The 17,792-nt window shown below is 47.3% G+C and overlaps 1 protein-coding gene across 3 annotated transcripts in view; it reads left to right on the top strand.

Moving 5' to 3' along the window:
• The window catches only part of setbp1 (SET binding protein 1), a 395,470-nt gene that overhangs the window by 343,606 nt on the left and 34,072 nt on the right, over positions 1 to 17,792 (top strand). For 2 of the 3 annotated variants that reach the window (XM_072497142.1, XM_072497141.1), the window contains exon 4: positions 8,617 to 8,778. The exons of the other annotated variant lie outside the window; for it this stretch is intronic. In XM_072497142.1, coding sequence (XP_072353243.1) covers positions 8,617 to 8,778 — 162 coding nt within the window. The remainder of the gene's footprint in view (positions 1 to 8,616; positions 8,779 to 17,792) is intronic. 3 annotated transcript variants of the gene reach the window in all.

The following is a 17,792-nucleotide window of genomic DNA, read 5'->3' as shown; positions in this document are numbered from 1 at the left end:
CCCATCGAACAGCACTGTGAGAAAGCCCACATCACATGAACTCCAGTAGTCCAAGAAGACAGCTGCCCCCTACCTCAGTGGAAGCAATGAGTTAGCTACTATTAACTACTGGCCTTGCCTCATCCTGAGTATGAACTTTTAAAACATCCGTGAAATTTAAACAGGGCAAACTAACAAGTAATACATATAAGTGCAAATGGAAATTAGTTACTTTGACCTCATGGAAGGTTACCAAGGTTCAGGTGTCAGACTTAGACAATCCCAGACCATAGTATCGATTTTTAAAGGATCATAGTGACAACTAGTGGTTGAAAATCATACGACAGCAATTAGTTGAATGGTTACCTCCTCAGGTTTTCTGTTGCAGGTTGTAATTGTATAAAGTTAGATGGTTTCAGACTTAGAGCAGAAATTAAGTAGTGGCAAAGTGTATTTAAATAAAGTACACTTTCCATCTGGGTAATAATCAAAACTTGTGAATAACCCTGCTACTAACATAGTTAAACACTGAGTAAAGAATGTTTGTATTTTAAATTACATTTCCTCTTCCTCCAGAGACCCGCCATTTTGGATGGGCAGCGACTACTCATGTGTCCTCCGACAGATGTTAATGGAGCAGTTTCCAGCAGCTCCCATCCAGTGCGATGGCCTGAAATGACAGGTCTCCAAAAAAACAAAGGACAGGGCTTGTACAGGAATATTCGATGGTGTGGAATTTTTGGAGCTTTGAAGTCTCCCAGTCAATGCAGAGATCAGGCAAAATGTAGATCTATGGAACCAAGTATTGCAGAATTATTTTTATTCCTTCACTGGACATGAGCCTCACTGGCTAGCTGGCATTTTTATTGCCCATCCTTAATTGCCCCTGAGAAGGTGACGGTCAACCACCTTCTTGAATCGTCACAGTCCATGAGATGTAGGTGCACCCACAGTGCTATTAGGGAGGGAGTTCCACGATTTTGACTCTGTGACAGTGAAGGAAAAGCAATATAATTCCAAGTTAGGAACATGTGTGCCTAGGAGGGCAGGTGGTGATGTTCAAATGCATCTGCTGCCCTTGTCCTTCTAGGTGGTAGAGGTTGCGGGTTTCAAAACCTGTTGAAAGAGTATTAGTGAGTTGCGACAGTGCATCTTGTAGGTGGTACTTGCTGCTGTCACTGTGCATTGGTGGAGAAGGGAATGAATGTATGTGGAGTGGGGGGGGGGGGGGGGGCACTCAAGTGAGCTGCTTTGTCCTGGATAGTGTCAAGCTTCTTGAGTGTTGTTAAAGTTGCACTCATCGAGGCAAATGGAGAGTATTTCATCACATTCCTGACTTGAGCTTTGTAGATGGTGGACAGGCTTTGGGGCATCACGGAATGAGTTACTCTCTGCAAAATTCCCAGCCTCTGATCTGCTCAGTATTTATACGGCTGGCCCAGTTGAGCTATTGGAGAATTGCAACCCCGAGGATGTTGATAGTGAGGGATTCAGCCATGGTAATGTTATTGAATGTCATGGGGAGATATTGGATTCTCTCTTGTTGGAGATGGTCAGAGCCTGAAATTTGTGTGGCACAAATGTTACTTGCTGCTTATCAGCCAAAGCCTGGATGTTTTCCAGGTCTTGCTCCATATGCTTCAGTATCTGAGGAGTCGTGAATGGTGCTGAACATTGTGCAATCATCAGCGAACATTCCCACTTACGATGGAGTGGAGGTCATTGATGATGCAGCTGAAAATGGTTGGGGCGAGGACAATAACCTTAGAAACTCCTGCAGTGATGTCCTGGGATTGAGATGATTTACTTCCAGCAACCACAACCATCTTAAATTGTGCAAGGTATGACTCCAATCATTGGAGAGTTCCCCCCCGATTCCCATTGACTCCAGTTTTTCTAGGGCTCCTTGATGCCACACTCCATCAAATGCAGCCTTGATGTCAAGAGAAGTCACCGTCATCTCACCTCTGGAGTTCAACTCTTTTGTCTATGATTGGACTAAGACTGCAATGATGTCAGGAGCTGAATGACACTGGTGGCACCCAAACTGAGCATCAGTGCGCAGGTTATTGCTGAGTAAGTGCTGCTTGATAGCACTGTTGATGATCCCTTCCATCACTGCTGATGATCGCGAGTAGACTGATGGGGTGGTAATTGGTCCAGTGGAATTTGTTCTGCTTTTTTTGGGGGCAAGTCATACCTGGGCAATGTTTCACTTCGCTGGGTAGATGCCAGTGTTGTAGCTACTGCAATAGATTGGCTAAGGCCGCAGCAGGATCTGGAACACAAGTCTTCAGTACTATTGCCGAATATTGTCAGCACCCATATCTTTCGCAGTATCCAGTGCCTTCAGCTGTTGCTTGATATCACATGGAGTGAATTGAATTGGCTGAAGACGGGCATCTATATTGTTGCTGATTTTAGGCAGAAAGTTGCCGTGCTAAGGCAAAGGAATTTAAAATTACAAAAATCGCCTTTTCAGGTGGCACATTTCCACAGCATTACCCAGCTGAGAGGAACACACCCTCTATATTTACTTAATCTTTTAAAGAGATTTAGCAGTCATCTGAAGCTAAATTCATGTAATTATTTTTGTGGGATGAGAGACGAAGAGAGATAACTCTAACTTTGAGACCTTCTGTTTGGCATGTTGAATGATCGCTACAAGTGCTTACACTTTTGATGAAAGAGTGCCAAAGGTGATAGATAGCAGAATTGAGCATCTGTTTTTTTTAAAGGGGAGAAATAGAGTATACAGGCTTCAGGCCTTGAAAGGAAAGGTCCAGGTCTCCTTGTCTTCAGATCGTCGGAGACCGAACATATGACCAAAGATGCTCTTGGGGAGCCTGCAGATGTCCAGCCACACTGTCTTAGTGGGAATTGCCCAAAATGTTTAAAATTCCCTGGGACCCTTCAAAGGTTTCTTCAACTCTGTGTTAGTGGCTACCTGGATAGTTACCTTTGAAATAATAGACAGAAACATCCCAGTCTAAATCTTGGATTACTGTTCAACTGACGCCCCCCCCCCCCACCCCCATGCTGATTTCCTGACAGCCCCCTCTGATCAACCAGCTACCCCAACTGACTCACTTCATGCACCTACCACCCTACCCAGCTGCCACCCTAATCAGCTGTCACAAAACACACCTACCAGACTAGCCACCTGCCAGCCTACCCACGCACCTCACCACCTACCCACTCAAACACCTATACACTCACCTATTTACTCGTACACTCATTCACCAACAAGCTGAGAAGCTTGGGATCTTTAAACACTTACCAGAATACAACAGCTAGTGCTGTAAAAGCGGCGTAGTGCCTGCACATATTCTCTTTGCTGTTCTCTATGAGGATTCCTGTGCTGAGGACGTTCTTCTGCATTGTGGATCAGAAGTCAGAACCTTTTAAATAAGTGGGTGGTTTTCTGCCTGATCAACCTTGGACACAGGGGGCGTCATGGGTCGGAGAATCGCTGGGGGCTGGCGTGAATCCCGCCCCCGCCGGTTGCCGAAGTCTCCGGCACCGGATATTCGGAGGGGGCGGGAATCGGGCCACGCCGGTTGGCGGGCCCCCCCGCTGGATTCTCCGGCCCGGATGGGCCGAAGTCCCGCTGATAAATTGCCTGTCCCGCCAGCGTGGATTAAACCACCTTTTGAACGGCGGGACAAGGCGGCGTGGGCGGGCTCCGGGGATCTGGGGGGGGCGCGGGGCGATCTGGCCCCGAGGGGTGCCCCCACGGTGGCCTGGCCCGCGATCGGGGCCCACCGATCCGCGGGCGGGCCTGTGCCATGGGGGCACTCTCCATGGCGGAGGCGGAAGAGACTCCCTCCACTGCACATGCGTGGGAAACTGTCAGCGGCCGCTGACGCTCCCACGCATGCACCACCCGGAGATGTCATTTCTGCACCAGCTGGCGGGGCAACAAAGGCCGTTTCCGCCAGCTGGCGGGGCGGAAATTCCTCCGGCGCCGGCCTAGCCCCTCAATGTTGGGGCTAGGCCCCCAAAGATGCGGAGCATTCCGCACCTTTGGGGCGGCGCGATGCCCGTCTGATTGACACCGTTTTGCGCCATTTCGGGAGAATTTCGCCCAGGGTTTCCAACTCGGGGTCGAAATTCTCCGGAAACGGCGCGATGTCCGCTGACTGGCGCCCAAAACGGCGCCAATCAGACGGGCATCGCGCCGCCCCAAAGATGCCAGCTGGCAGAAACGGCCTTTGTTGCCCCGCCAGTTGGCGCGGAAATGACATCTCCGGGCGGCGCATGCGCGGGAGCGTCAGCGGCCGCTGACAGTTTCCCACGCATGCGCAGTGGAGGGAGTCTCTTCCACCTCCGCCATGGTGGAGACCGTGGCGGAGGCGGAAGGGAAATAGTGCCCCCACGGCACAGGCCTGCCCGCGGATCGGTGGGCCCCGATCGTGGGCCAGGCCACCATGGGGGCACCCTCCGGGGTCAGATCGCCCCGCGCACTCCCCATGACCCCGGAGCCCGCCCACGCCGCCTTGTCCCGCCGGTAAGGTAGGTGATTTAATTTACGCCGGCGGGACAGGCAATTTATCGGCGGGACTTCGGCCCATACGGGCCGGAGAATCAAGCGGGGGGGGGCATGCCAACCGGCGCGGCGCGATTTCCGCCCCCGTCGAATATCCGGTGCCGGAGACTTCGGCAACCGGCGGGGGCGGGATTCACGCCAGCCCCCGGCGATTCTCCGACCCGGCGGGGGGTCGGAGAATGTCGCCCAGGACCAGAAGTTTTGACCAGCATGTTGTCACAAGCACCATATCTATCTGTAATGATACCATAGTAACAATTCACATAAAGCTAATTTCAGCTCAGATTATCTTTCTCAGCAATCTAGACTGGCATGCAGAATTAACCACTCTTTATTGCACAGTACATGCTAAATTAGTACAGTACAAGACTACTTATCTAATTCCCCTATCTGTCAAAGGTATATCATTAATGCATTTTCAGATTTACTGCATAAAACTGTAACAATACCCTGCTGTAATTAAAAGAAGGAAAAACTGGAGGGCAGCCAGTGTTCATAATGAAACCAGCACACTTCATCCAAAGAGAAAGGAAAACGGACTCTGGGCCCATAAAGATAAAACTAGCATTCCCTTTGGCTAAATGATTCATGTCACTGAATTGTTAGATCTAGACTTGGGTATAGAAATTATAATAAGCATTTATTGTTTGAGTTTTGCAGCCACAGCTGTTTAAAAATCACTTAATGTTGTAAATCATTTTTGGCTAGCTTGAAATTATAAGGGTGTTGAAGAAAGTATTGAATCTCATTAATGAACTGCAGGATCCAAACATTGACAAAACCAAGTCTCCATCCATATTTGTACAAGAGCAAATATTGCAGATGCTGAAAATTGAAGCACAAACCGAAAAGGCTGGAAATAGTTAGCAAGTTTGCCGGCATCTGTGGGGAGAGAAACAGAGTTAGTGTTTCAGACTGGCTATAAATCTTAATGGTCACCTTACCAATCTTCAGCTGCAGCTATTGTAACACCATTTACACGGAAGAACTGCTATGGAACTACACTGAAAAACTGCTACACCAAGCCAGTAGAGATGGATTTCATTGCCCACCTAGAAGGAACACTTGCATCAAGCTGGATAAGCTGCAGACAAGCTAAACAAATCCTGCCGTCTCACGCAGGAATGCATAACCCAAAAACCGAATTATTGGAGAGCAATATAAAAATGACAATATCAAGATGGTTTTATTTCAAATTAACTGTAGAACGTAAGTCTTAAAAACTGAAACCAAACTTTCTCTGTCCTCCTCAATTGCTGCAAAGAAAATTAGGTTTTGGTCACAAATGATGCTTCATCAATAAGACCATAAGAAATGTGAGCAACAGTCGGCCATTTGACCCATCGAACCTGCTTCACCATTCAATAAAATCAAGGCTGACCTGATTGAGGCCTTAACTCCCCCACCGCCGCTGCCCCCCCCCCCCCCCCCTTCCTGCCTGCGCCCCATAACCCTAGAGGGGGTTACTGGCGGTCATTATTTGGTAGGCCGGGTCCACGTGCGGCCAGCGCCATGTTGCATGGCCGACCGCAGCAGGCTGCCATGCGCATGCGCAGCCACGGACCCGGCCATTCTCCAGCCGTTTTTGGCATGGGAGGCGGGAGCTTTACCCGACATGGCTGCAAGCCCCCCAACAGTCGCAGCTGTTGCCCCTTTTTTCTGGCGTAAAACACCATTGTTCCCACGCCGGCGTCAGCACTCAGTGTGAAAATTGGAGAATCCAACCCTATGGATTGAGCGCATAATTGAGGACTGTAGTATTATCAGTGCTGCTGTGATTTCGATGTGGCATTAAACTGTCTACTCCAGCGATTTATGTGTATGGTAAAAATCCTGAGGCTGTCCAAGGAGAATAGAGAATTTTCCGGTCTGCAATTGTGTTACGTTATGAATACTGAATAAGAACATAAAAAACACAAAAGCAGGAGCAGACCATGAGGATCCCGGGGGTGGTTCCGCCATTCAACATGATCACAGTTGATCTTCTGCCTCAGTATAACTTTCCTGCCAGTTCCTCATATTCCTTGATTTCCCCAAGAGACCCAGTATCCGTTTATAAAAGAATTCATGGAAGTTAAAAAGTCGATGATGTTGAAGTCTGACCTTTCATATATCTATGAAGTTTGTAGCTAAGAACTTTGTTTGATTTTGGATTGAATCAGAGGAGGTTTGAACCTTGAGTTGAGGGTGGAGTAAGACAGCAACAGGATGTGACTGCTCTTTCCAAGATGTGGGTCGGGACTTTCCGGCTGTTCACGCTGGCGGGATCTTCCGGTCCAGCCGATAGCACATCACTGCCGCTGGTGGCGAGGGGTGCATTCAACAGGAAAATCCATTGACAATGGCGGGACCAGAAGATCCCACTGCCGGCCTATGGCGGGCCACCTCCCGCCATGGTAAATCCCACCCATGGCTTTATAAATCAAGCATCTAAAGCACTCATTCTGTGTTTTGTGACAGTTGGTTTTTGAAAATAAATGGTTTGATTATGTTTGTGCCGTGCTTCAGAAAGACTTTTAGTGGCTGACAGAGGTTTGAGGGGAACATCAGAAGGGTTATAGGCATAAGCTTGACTCTGTGTCTTGACTAGAATCAAATGTTGAAGAATTCCACAAATTACCAATGTTAACCCTTTTAACAGCACTATATTGCTACACTAAATGAGTGTTTCAAATCTCACTGTCTGCATTCAACTTTTTCAGTGTGAGGCATTCGTTCCAAGCAGTAGATCTCTATGACAGCACATGCTATTACATTGAAAAGTCCAACGTTCATTTTTAACAAATAATAGTTATTGTACAAATTTATGCACTTTTCTTTATTACGAAGGGCTGAATGTATGCTCAGGAAACATTTCCGTTGCTTTCATTTCTTCCATTTTATTTCCACAACAATTTAAAGTGTCAATTAAATAAGATGCATTATTAAAGAGGCAGTGAATTTCAAATAGCAGTAATATGAGCAACCTGTGCCAAATCAAATCCCCAAAAGTTAGGAGAGTGTATTGATGCTTTACAGTTTTAATGCTATGTCGCAAATGAATCCAATAACTCTGAATGTTTAGATGAGCAGTTGGATAAATTTGTTATTTTTAAGACCCATTTTATTAGCTCACAGACAGGCAACATATTTCTCAAATCTTGAAACAATATCTCTCACACTTTGAAGGGAAGCATTAAAAATTAATACACATTTTATCATTATGGCTATTTAGGGCTATTGGAAGGTTGGTAACTGGGATGTGCTATGTGTGGTTTTATCTTGTAAATTGTATTAAATTATCCACTTTGGATTCTGCCAGGTCCACCCCCTCCAGATTATATACCACTGTGCTGCCACCTTTCGTGAAACAGAACTCAGCCAGCGATTAAAGTTGTGATGACTATATTAGGCTATATATTTCTTGACGGGTCTGTGGGACAGTTCTCCTAATTGTAGCACAAGCCCCCAGAAGTTCATGAGGAAGACCCACAGGGTCGGCTGGTCAGTGCGTGCCTTTCTCGTTTCCAGTGCCAAGGTCAACGCCAGATGGTACATCTAGTTTTATTCTTATTCCACATTTGTGTATCGGTGTGATACAACTGAGTGGTTAGCTAGGCCATTTCAGAGGGCAGTTAAAAGTCAAGCACATTATTGTGGGGCTGGAGTCACAATAAGGTCAGATGGGGTAAGGATGGCAGATGCCCCTGAACAACATTTGTGATCCAGGTGGGTTTTTTATGAAAATCCAATAGTTTCATGATCATGATTACTGATACTAGCTTTTTACTACAGATTTATTAATTCATTTAATTCAAATTTCCCCAAAGTGCCATGTCTTTGGAGCATTAGTCCCAGCCTCTGGGTTAATAGTCCAATAATGTTACCATTATAAACCCATTGTTCTGTCAGTGGCATCAATATTAGCACTCTAGCTGAAATGATTAAGCCCGGCACACATCAAATGTAGTCCATTCCTAATCAGTAGGACTTCAACGCTGGAAAATAAACTTACTTACTTTACACCATGAGTTCGAAACCAAGGATTACATTGCAATCTTACCTGGCTTTGAGCTAATGTGGTTAATTTTTTTTTCTCTTACTGTTAGGTTTAATAAGCTCACACTCCAAGCTGGACCAAATGACATTGCACAAAAATGATAGTGGCCTTTCCATTGTAACCAGAAAGAAAGCTGTTTCTACTGAAAGTATTACAGTCTCAACTCTGGCATCGTCTCCCCTACTTTCGCCATCTCCATCGTGTGAATCAGGTTAGTTGACAGCGTTAACACCAATTGTCTGCAGAAATGCTCAGAAAATTGATGCAAAGCTGAATGTTATCATTTGAATTCTCACATTGCGTTCCTGCACATCAAGTGCTTAAGAAATGCATCGTGACTCCTATCAGTTGTTGGCCTGTGAACTAATTAGCCAATGTTGGTCAAACTTATTGGATGCAAGCCAAGCTTTGTTCTTTCCAAACTATGAATCTTTGTGTAACAGCAGAATTGTAACTTGCGTAAGAAATCTGAGCCTGGCTTCAAAACAAAACAAAGTTTAAAGCTGAACCAAGTTGACAATACATGGGGATAATTCTCAGCCCGCCTTAGCCATCAGCAAGAATGGCGACGCGGATGCAAAATCGGTCAAGAATCAGGAAATGCATATCGTTGGGGCGGGGTCGCCTGCAGACCTTAGCGACCCTTCATGGCTGTGAGCCTCTAGGTTTAATGGGGTCTGGCAACTGGTTTGCAGGCATCACTTCCTGTGTCCTCCTCGCTGGCTTGTGGTGATATAACCACCGAGGGATTGCCCTTCTAGAATGGCAGTGGGAAAGTGGGTGGGAGCAGGTGAATTCACAGGATCAGCACAGGGCGTGACTGTGAGGTGCCAGGTTGCATGGGCAGTTCTTTTCATAGCTATCAAAAAGAGCTATCAAACAGCAGCAGCGACACCGATGTGCTGCTGCATGCAGCCAGAGCCAGCGCCCTGCGAAGGGGGGGTGGGAGGCTGCGCCCACTTCTAGGATCGAGGCCACAGATGGCGGAGCCTTGGAGGAGGCACTACCGGCCACAGGTTTGCCACTGTAGAACTTCCTGCCTCCAGATGTCTGAGGTCCAGTTCCAGAGATGATGCAAGAGTTGGCATCTTGAATCTGCTTTCCATTGAGATAATAATTTGCTTTGCTATTTTTTCAGCCAGAATGAATAACCTCACACTTATCCACATTAAATTCCATCTGCCAAATTTTGGCCCAATCTCCTAGAGTATCTAAATCTATCTGTAAAATCTGTATCTCCTCTTCACTGCCTGCTTTCCCACCTATTTTAGTATTATCCAAACATTTTGCTATATTACACTCTGTCTCTGTTTGCAGATTATTTATATCAATTGTAAACAGTTGAGGTCCGAGGACTGAACTCTGCGGCACCCCGCGAGTTGCAGTTCACCAACCTGAGAAGTACCCATTTATCCTGACCCTCTGCTTTCTGTCAGTCAGCCAATCCTCAATCCAATCTAGTACTCTACCCCCAATATCCTGCAATCTCACCTTCTAGAACAGTCTTTTATGCGGCCCCTTATCAAATGCCTTCTGGAAGCCTGGACACATCACATTCACAGGTTCCCCATTATCCACCTTGCTGGTTATGTCCTCAACGAACTCAAGCAACTTTGTCAAGCATGACTAACTCATAAAACCATGCTGACAATGGTGGATTGAGCTTTGTCTTTCCAAATCTTCAGTCTTCTCTTGCTTAATGATTGATTCCAGCAACTTCCCCACCACAGAGGCCAGCTAACCGGCATACAGTTCCCTACTTTTTCCTCTCTCCCTTTTTAAATAGGGGTGTCACATTAGCATGTTTACCTTACATTGGTGACGTATCTCTATGGGTGTCTATGTTCACCCATATCCTTTAGGTGCCCATAGTCTCTTACTCTTCCTCACCCTCTAGATGTATTCCCAGGATCCATAGCTGAGGTTGAGGTGGCTTGCTGCCTTCCATGCCCTGTTGCCTGAGATGACCTTGGCAGGCAGTCCACGGGGTGTGGGCTGGAGGTGCATCACCCACAGTGAACAGGCTGTCAGGTGATCTGGACACCCCCAGGGTTTTCTGGGTGAAAGGCACAACACTGCGCTTCTACTGATCCTCTTCCATCTGGTGCACACATTGTTGCTAACTTTTGCCTTAGTTTAATTGCTCTGTTTTATCACCATTGCTCTTGAGTCGCCAGGTATCTTTATGATACCGCCACGTGTTTCAAGTCCGAGTAATAACAATCCAAACATTTTGCTATATTACACTCTGTAATAACCCAATACACCGCTTAGTAAGATTTAAATCAAACCACACTTATTATACACAGTAATCACTAGTCATGTATAAATTCTACGTCTAAGCTACTTCTACGACTAACAGGCCAATACTTAACTTGGAACTGGCCCACCAGGTCAAGGAAATGAATGGCCTTTCGTTCGGGTTCTGAGCCTGCGGGATTCGAAGTTGGCACAGATTGGTAGCTAGGAGCGCCTATCTCGTAGCGAGCGTTGAAGTAAGACTTACTGGATATCAGCGGTGGCTGGACCGGTCACTGTCAAGTGTTGGTTCGTGTTGCTGAGTGACCCGGTCAAGAAGAACGATTTGAACTTGGGCTTGATTCTTACAGCCCCCAGGGGCTTCCTGCCTTTCGGGGCGAACCCTGTACCTGGTTCCAAGTGATTGGACTTTGTCCCAATCACTTGGTTCGATTTTCTCCAATGCTGGAGCGGTTCCCTGATCGATGGGCGGTCCTGAGGTGGTCGTTCACCTCCCTTTGTGTCGGCTTCTGCTGGCGCCAAAGAGTCTGGTTTTGCTTTATGTGTCTAAATGTTGCTCATTGTTCCCGGGGATTGCTCATTAGTATGCAGATGGCTGGTGATTTGTTATGCTGATGGTTGCTGGTATCGATCTTGTCTGGCCTTTCCAGAGGTAAATACACACTCAACCTGCAGCTGCTCGTTTGTGTCCTGTTAGCTGACTTTCCCATCAGCCATTGCCGTTGGCCATTTAAAATCGGGAGTTAGCCATTTTAACTTGCTACATACCCTCCTTGTGATCCTAACGTGAAGCGTGAAGGATCACATAACTATGTTGCTCTCCATTCCCTGACCTGGGGGGGGACACTTCCTTCATGGCCTCTGCACTGACCATAGCTATGCAAAACTTTTTTAACTAACAACTCTAAGGGCGCTATGTCAAACAGGGACATGCATTACAAAACAATAAACTGGGAACCTCTAACTATTCTTAATACACTACACTCACTTAAACATCCTAACTTCCTCAACCATACAAACAAAATCATAGCATTTTATACATCAGTCTTCCTGGCTTGGCAGTCAAGCTCAGGATCGTACAATTTACTCATGAACAGTTCTTTACATTTCTTTATTTACAATAAACGCAAGTGAATGCACTTTATTTTAGATCGTGGGGGTCGGGGGTCTGGTCGTATCCGAACATAGGGGATCTGATCCTATATACCGGAGTTCGAGCGCGGTAGGCTCGCCTTCTCCATTTCCGTAGACGCATAGTCTGCACTAAGCAGCAGAGTATCGCTAATACCAGTAATGTTTCTATTACACAGAACAGAGAGTACCAGGTTACAAACCTGGCACACCGAGATGATGTGGTGTCGCTGGTGACTGGGCTCTGGGTACTGCGGAAAAGTGAAACATGAACAGCTGGGGGGCTTGAAGTCATGGGGTTCGTGTTCACGCGCAACCATAAGTCCATAAACATGATGCTGATCCATATGAAGGAAGTCCTCATGGCTCTTCTCTTTCCTTTTCTTTCTTCTCTTCTCCGGTCCTGGAGTTCTGTGGAAACAAGCATTGTGTCTGTAACTATCTTTGTTTAATATCATGTACGTCTGTCTGTCCTGTGTCTGTCCTGTAGTGCCAATTACTCCCTTTATAATTGGTCACTATGTGTGACTGCCTCATTTTTTTTTCAAAAATCGAATTTTAGGACAAGACATACTTCCCAATAATGAACCAGTGCAAGCCGTCTCGCAGACTGTGCAATTTACCATCCAAATGTTTCAGGATGTAAATAGCATGTGGTTGGCAACCTAAAGGTTACCTAAACAAAATAAAACGTTTTGAACTGAAAGTGACAAAATGAGGTGCGTATGGGCCGCGACGGGTACGATTTGGATGGAGTCCCCGGGTAGGACGGCTACCAATGCCGTGTCTCTCCTACCCGAGCGTAGTTGACCAGAGGGAGGGTTCCAAGCCATTTCTCCACTGCCTGAGCAACCGACTAGAACTGGCAAGAAATGTAGTCATCGTGGTGGGGCTGCCGTAGTGGTTCTCCCTTCGAACCAGAAGGGCAGTTACGAACGGGCGTCTGGTTCCTTAACCAGTCTCTGCAGACAAGCTCTCAGAGGTTTCTGCTGAACTAGTGTCTGGCAATGGTGAGTCTCTGTAGGTAAGTCCTCAGAGGTTTCGGCCGAATAGGCGTGGGGCAGTGAGAAAAAAATACTCCTGTCAGACATACAACATTTAACAAACTTACAAACAACAAAAAACATTCTGCAGGTCCCATCAGAAAGGACAACACTTCCCCCAAGCGGTTCCTTTTAAAACATTGTAATCACTAAGGAGGCAGTATTGGGCAAGCTAATGGGGCTAAAGGTAGACAAGTCTGCTGGCCCTGATGGGATGCATCCCAGAGTGTTAAAAGAGATGGCTGGGGAAATTGTAAACGCACTAGTGATAATTTATCAAAATTCACTAGACTCTGGGGTGGTCCCAGAGGATTGGAAAGTAGCAAACGTGACACCACTGTTTAAAAAAGGAGGTCGGCAGAAAAGCAGGTAATTATAGGCCGGTAAGCTTAACTTCGGTTGTAGGGAAAGTGCTGGAATCTATCATTAAGGAGGAAATAGCGGGGCACCTGGAGGGAAATTGCCCCATTGGGCAGACGCAGCATGGGTTCACAAAGGGTAGGTCGTGTCTGACTAATTTGGTAGAATATTTTGAGGACGTTACCAGTGCAGTAGATAACGGGGAGCCAATGGATGTGGTATATCTGGATTTCCAGAAAGCTTTTGACAAGGTGCCACACAAAAGGCTGCTGCATAAACTAAAGATGCATGGCATTGAGGGTAAAGTGGTAGCATGGGTAGAGGATTGGTTAACTAACAGAAAGCAGAGAGTGGGGATAAATGGGTGTTTCTCTGGTTGGCAACCTGCAACTAGTGGGGTCCCTCAAGGATCAGTGTTGGGCCCGCAGTTCACAATTTACATAGACGATTTGGAGTTGGGGACCAAGTGCAATGTGTCAAAGTTTGCAGACGACACTAAGATGAGTGGTAAAGCAAAAAGTGCAGAGGATACCGGAAGTCTGCAGAAGGATTTGGATAGGTTAGGTGAATGGGCTAGGGTCTGGCAGATGGAATTCAATGTTGCCAAGTGTGAGGCTATCCATTTTGGGAGGAATAATGAAAATCGCTTATTGTCACAAGTAGGCTTCAAATGAAGTTACTGTGAAAAGCCCCTAGTCGCCACATTCCGGCGCCTGTTCGGGGAGGCTGGTACGGGAATTGAACCCACGCTGCTGGCCTGCCTTGGACTGCTTTAAAAGCCAGCTATTTAGCCTTGTGCTAAACCAGCCCCTAAACAGCAGAATAGATTATTATTTAAACGGTAAGATGTTAAAACATGTTGCTGTGCAGAGGGACCTGGGTGTGCTGGTGCACGAGTCGCAAAAAGTTGGTGTGCAGGTGCAACAGGTGATTAAGAAGGCTAATCGAGGTTTGTCTTTCATTGCTATAGGGATGGAGTTCAAGACTAGTGAGGTTATGCTGCAATTGTATAGGGTGTTGGCGAGGCCGCATCTGGAGTATTGTGTTCAGTTTTGGTCTCTTTTCCTGAGAAAGGACATATTGGCACTGGAGGGAGTGCAGAGGAGATTCACTAGGTTCATCCCAGAGTTGAGGGGATTAGATTATGATGAGAGGTTGAGTAGACTGGGACTGTACTCATTGGAGTTTAGAAGGATGCGGGGGGATCTTATTGAGACATATAAAATTATGAAGGGAATAGATAGGATAGATGCGGGAAGGTTGTTTCCACTGGTCGGGGAAAGCAGAACTAGGGGGCATAGCCTCAAAATAAGGGGATGTAGATTTAGGACCGAGTTTCGGAGGAACTGCTTCACCCAAAGGGTTGTGAATCTCGGGAATTCCTTGCCCAGTGAAGCAGTTGAGGCTCCTTCTTTAAACGTTTTTAAGAAAAAGATAGATGCCTTTCCAAAGAATAAAGGGATTCGGGGATATCGTGTACGTGCCGGAGAGTGGAGCTGTGTCCACAAAGATCAGCCATGATCTCATTAAATGGCGGAGCAGGCTCGAGGGGCCAGATGGCCTACTCCTGTTCCTAGTTCTTATGTTCTTATCATCTGGACACCTCAGTTCTCGGTTGCGAACAGGGTCACAAAGGGGTTCTAGGTTTGGGAGTCAGACCCAAGGTCGTCCTCTTCCCCGGGTGCCAAATTCTTGAGTGTATCAGGGCTGCATGGTGTGAGGTGGGGTTGCTCTCGTTGTTGCGGACGAGTCGGAATGAGTTATCTCGGTGCCAGTAATTGGTGTCTAGCTGTGTGGGGACAAAATCGGGGTCGTCAGTGTGGTTCGGTGGTCGCTGGTGGGGTTTATTTAGGAAAGTGATGAAGGGATCACTTGGATCGTAGTCGGAATCGCTGGGTGTGGGTCCTGTTGCATGGGGATAGTAGGGAGGCGTGCTGTGGCTATCGTCAGAGTCGCTGTCTCTGCTGCTGCAGTCGGTGGGCGTTCCGGGGCGGAGTGTATATTTCGGGGGTGGAGTCGAGTCCGTGGCTGGGCTGGACGTGTTGGGGGATGGTAGGGTTACGTTGGCTGTGGGCGGGGTGTGTGCTGCGTCGAGCATGACGTGGTGTGCGTGGTTCGACTGTGTTCCATATGCCTTCAGCTGGTTTATATGAAACCACGCAGTCTTACCGTTGGGGTATTTTATTTTATAAACGGTAGGGCTTACTTTATCCGCAATGGAATACGGACCAGAGTGTTTTGGTGACAGGAATGTGCTGGGGTTATATGCAGAGAGCATAACTTGCTGTCCTATACTGTACTCAGTCGCATGCACTGTCTTGTCGAAACAAGCCTTGCTCTGTTTCTTCCTTGTGCCCAATTTTACTGTGGCTGCTAGCTGAGCCGTTTTAACATTTTCCACTAACTACTCTACTGCTTTCTCGTGTGTGAGGGCCGTCACTTCGGGGCTGGTCAAGTCCAAACCTAATAAATATTCTGTGCCTTTCATGGGGCATCCGGTCATGAGGGTGTGTGGCGTGTAACCTGTGGAAGTAGAAATTGTGTTACGTATAAACATCAGCGCAAAAGGGAGGACTGAGTCCCAAGTGGTGTTGTTCTGCTGGACCATCTTTCTGAGGGTGGATTTTAGGGTCCGATTCATGCGCTCCACGATACCACTCGACATTGGGTGGTATGCTATGTGGAATTTTTCGGTGATGCCAAATATCGTGAGGACGTTCTGCATGACACGTCCCGTAAAATGGGAACGTTGGTCTGATTCAATGATGCGGGGAGTACCCATCTTGTAAAGATGTGGTGGGTCAAAATCTTGGCTGTGGATTTTGCCGTGTTTGTGCGGGCTGGGAATGCTTCCACCCATTTTGTAAATGTGTCAATTTCCACAAGTACATATTCATAGCCATTCCTGCAAGGGGTCAATGGTCCTATAAAATGGATCTGGAGGTTCGTCCAGGGGCCATTAACGGGTCGGGTGTGGCTGAGTTGAGCCTGTTTGGCATATCTGTCCGGATTATTCTGGGCACAGATAAGACAATTTTCGATGTAATCGTTTACATCCTCCTTTAAATTCGGCCACCAACAAAGCTGCTTGAGATGGGCTGTAGTGGGATCGATTCCCTGATGTCCATGACCGTCATGGAACAAGCAAATCAATTGATTCCTGTCCTGTTCAGGAACCACATAAAGGGTGTCTTTTAACACCACACTGTCATGTGTGATCAGTGCATTTCTAAATCTCTCATAGGGTGCTGGATAGTTTCCTTTTACAATCTCCCTGAGATTGATGTCCTGCTTCTGGGCCTCCACTAGATCCTCGATCTTTGTCTGTGAGACCTGAACTGCACTCACTGGTGCGCTTTCGGGGGCTGTCCAAAGGTTGGCTTTCACATTTCCAGGGGGGGAGGAACGATGGTGATTGCGGACTTTGATTATCCCAAAAGTCCTGTTCTGGGCTCTCTGTAAAATATGACGGAGCAATGGGGCTGAGGGGAGGGGTTTTCCATCTGCGGAAACAAATCTTCTTGCTTTCCACAGGGGCAGAAATTCCGTGAGGCTGTTGCAGACATAGAGGCTGTCCGAGTATATGTCTGCTGGGCTGGGGAAGGAATCTGGATGTTCCACTATATACGCGATGGCCGCGAGCTCTGCTGCCTGCGCGCCTAAGTGTCCAGGTAGTTTTAACGATATTTCCTCGAGGGCACGACCCTGTGCGTCCTCGACATAGATACTGCAACCTGTTATGCGCTGCCCATCCAAGACTATGGAAGATCCATCCACATAGATCTTTATGGGCTCACACGTATCTGTGTGCTGGGGGCTCTGGGTTGAACTATCTATCTTTCTGGGGGGTGTTTTAGCGATAAAGGGGCCTGTGTTGTGGTGTGGAGAGATAATTTTGCATTCATGGGGGGTTCCGGGGTACTGTAGGTGTGGGTCTTTGTCCTTTTCACAGTGATGTCCTGTCCCTGCAAGAGAAGGGTCCATCTCGCTGCTCGTATTTGACTGACTGTACCGTCCTTGAGTCGTCCGTCCAGTAAAAGTTGGGTGGGGGGGGTGTTCGGTGAGAATTGTGATGGGGTTCAGTCCGGTAATGTACGACAAATACTGGACTGCCCAGAATACTGCAAGCAGGTGCCTCGCACAGGCTGAAAATCCCTGCTCCACAGCATCTAAAATTCTGGAGGCGTAAGCTACGGGCCTTAACTGGTCGTGCCGTTCCTGAAGGAGCACGGTTGAAAGGGTGCAGTCTGTGGTCGCTACCTCTATGGCGTAAGGGGAAAGCGGGTCTGGAACTTTTCGTGCGGGGGCTGCTATGAGTGCCTGTTTTAAAGAGTCCACAGCATCCGTATGCTGCGGAAGCCATTCCCAGGGGGCTCCTTTCTTTAGGAGGTCTGAGAGGGGTGCTGCCTTGCTGGCGAAACCGTCAATGTGG

This window comes from Scyliorhinus torazame, chromosome 3 (assembly GCF_047496885.1).
Source record: "Scyliorhinus torazame isolate Kashiwa2021f chromosome 3, sScyTor2.1, whole genome shotgun sequence".
NCBI lineage: Eukaryota > Metazoa > Chordata > Chondrichthyes > Carcharhiniformes > Scyliorhinidae > Scyliorhinus > Scyliorhinus torazame.
Note: the sequence above shows the minus strand (reverse complement) of the source record. Positions and strands in the feature narration are given on the sequence as shown.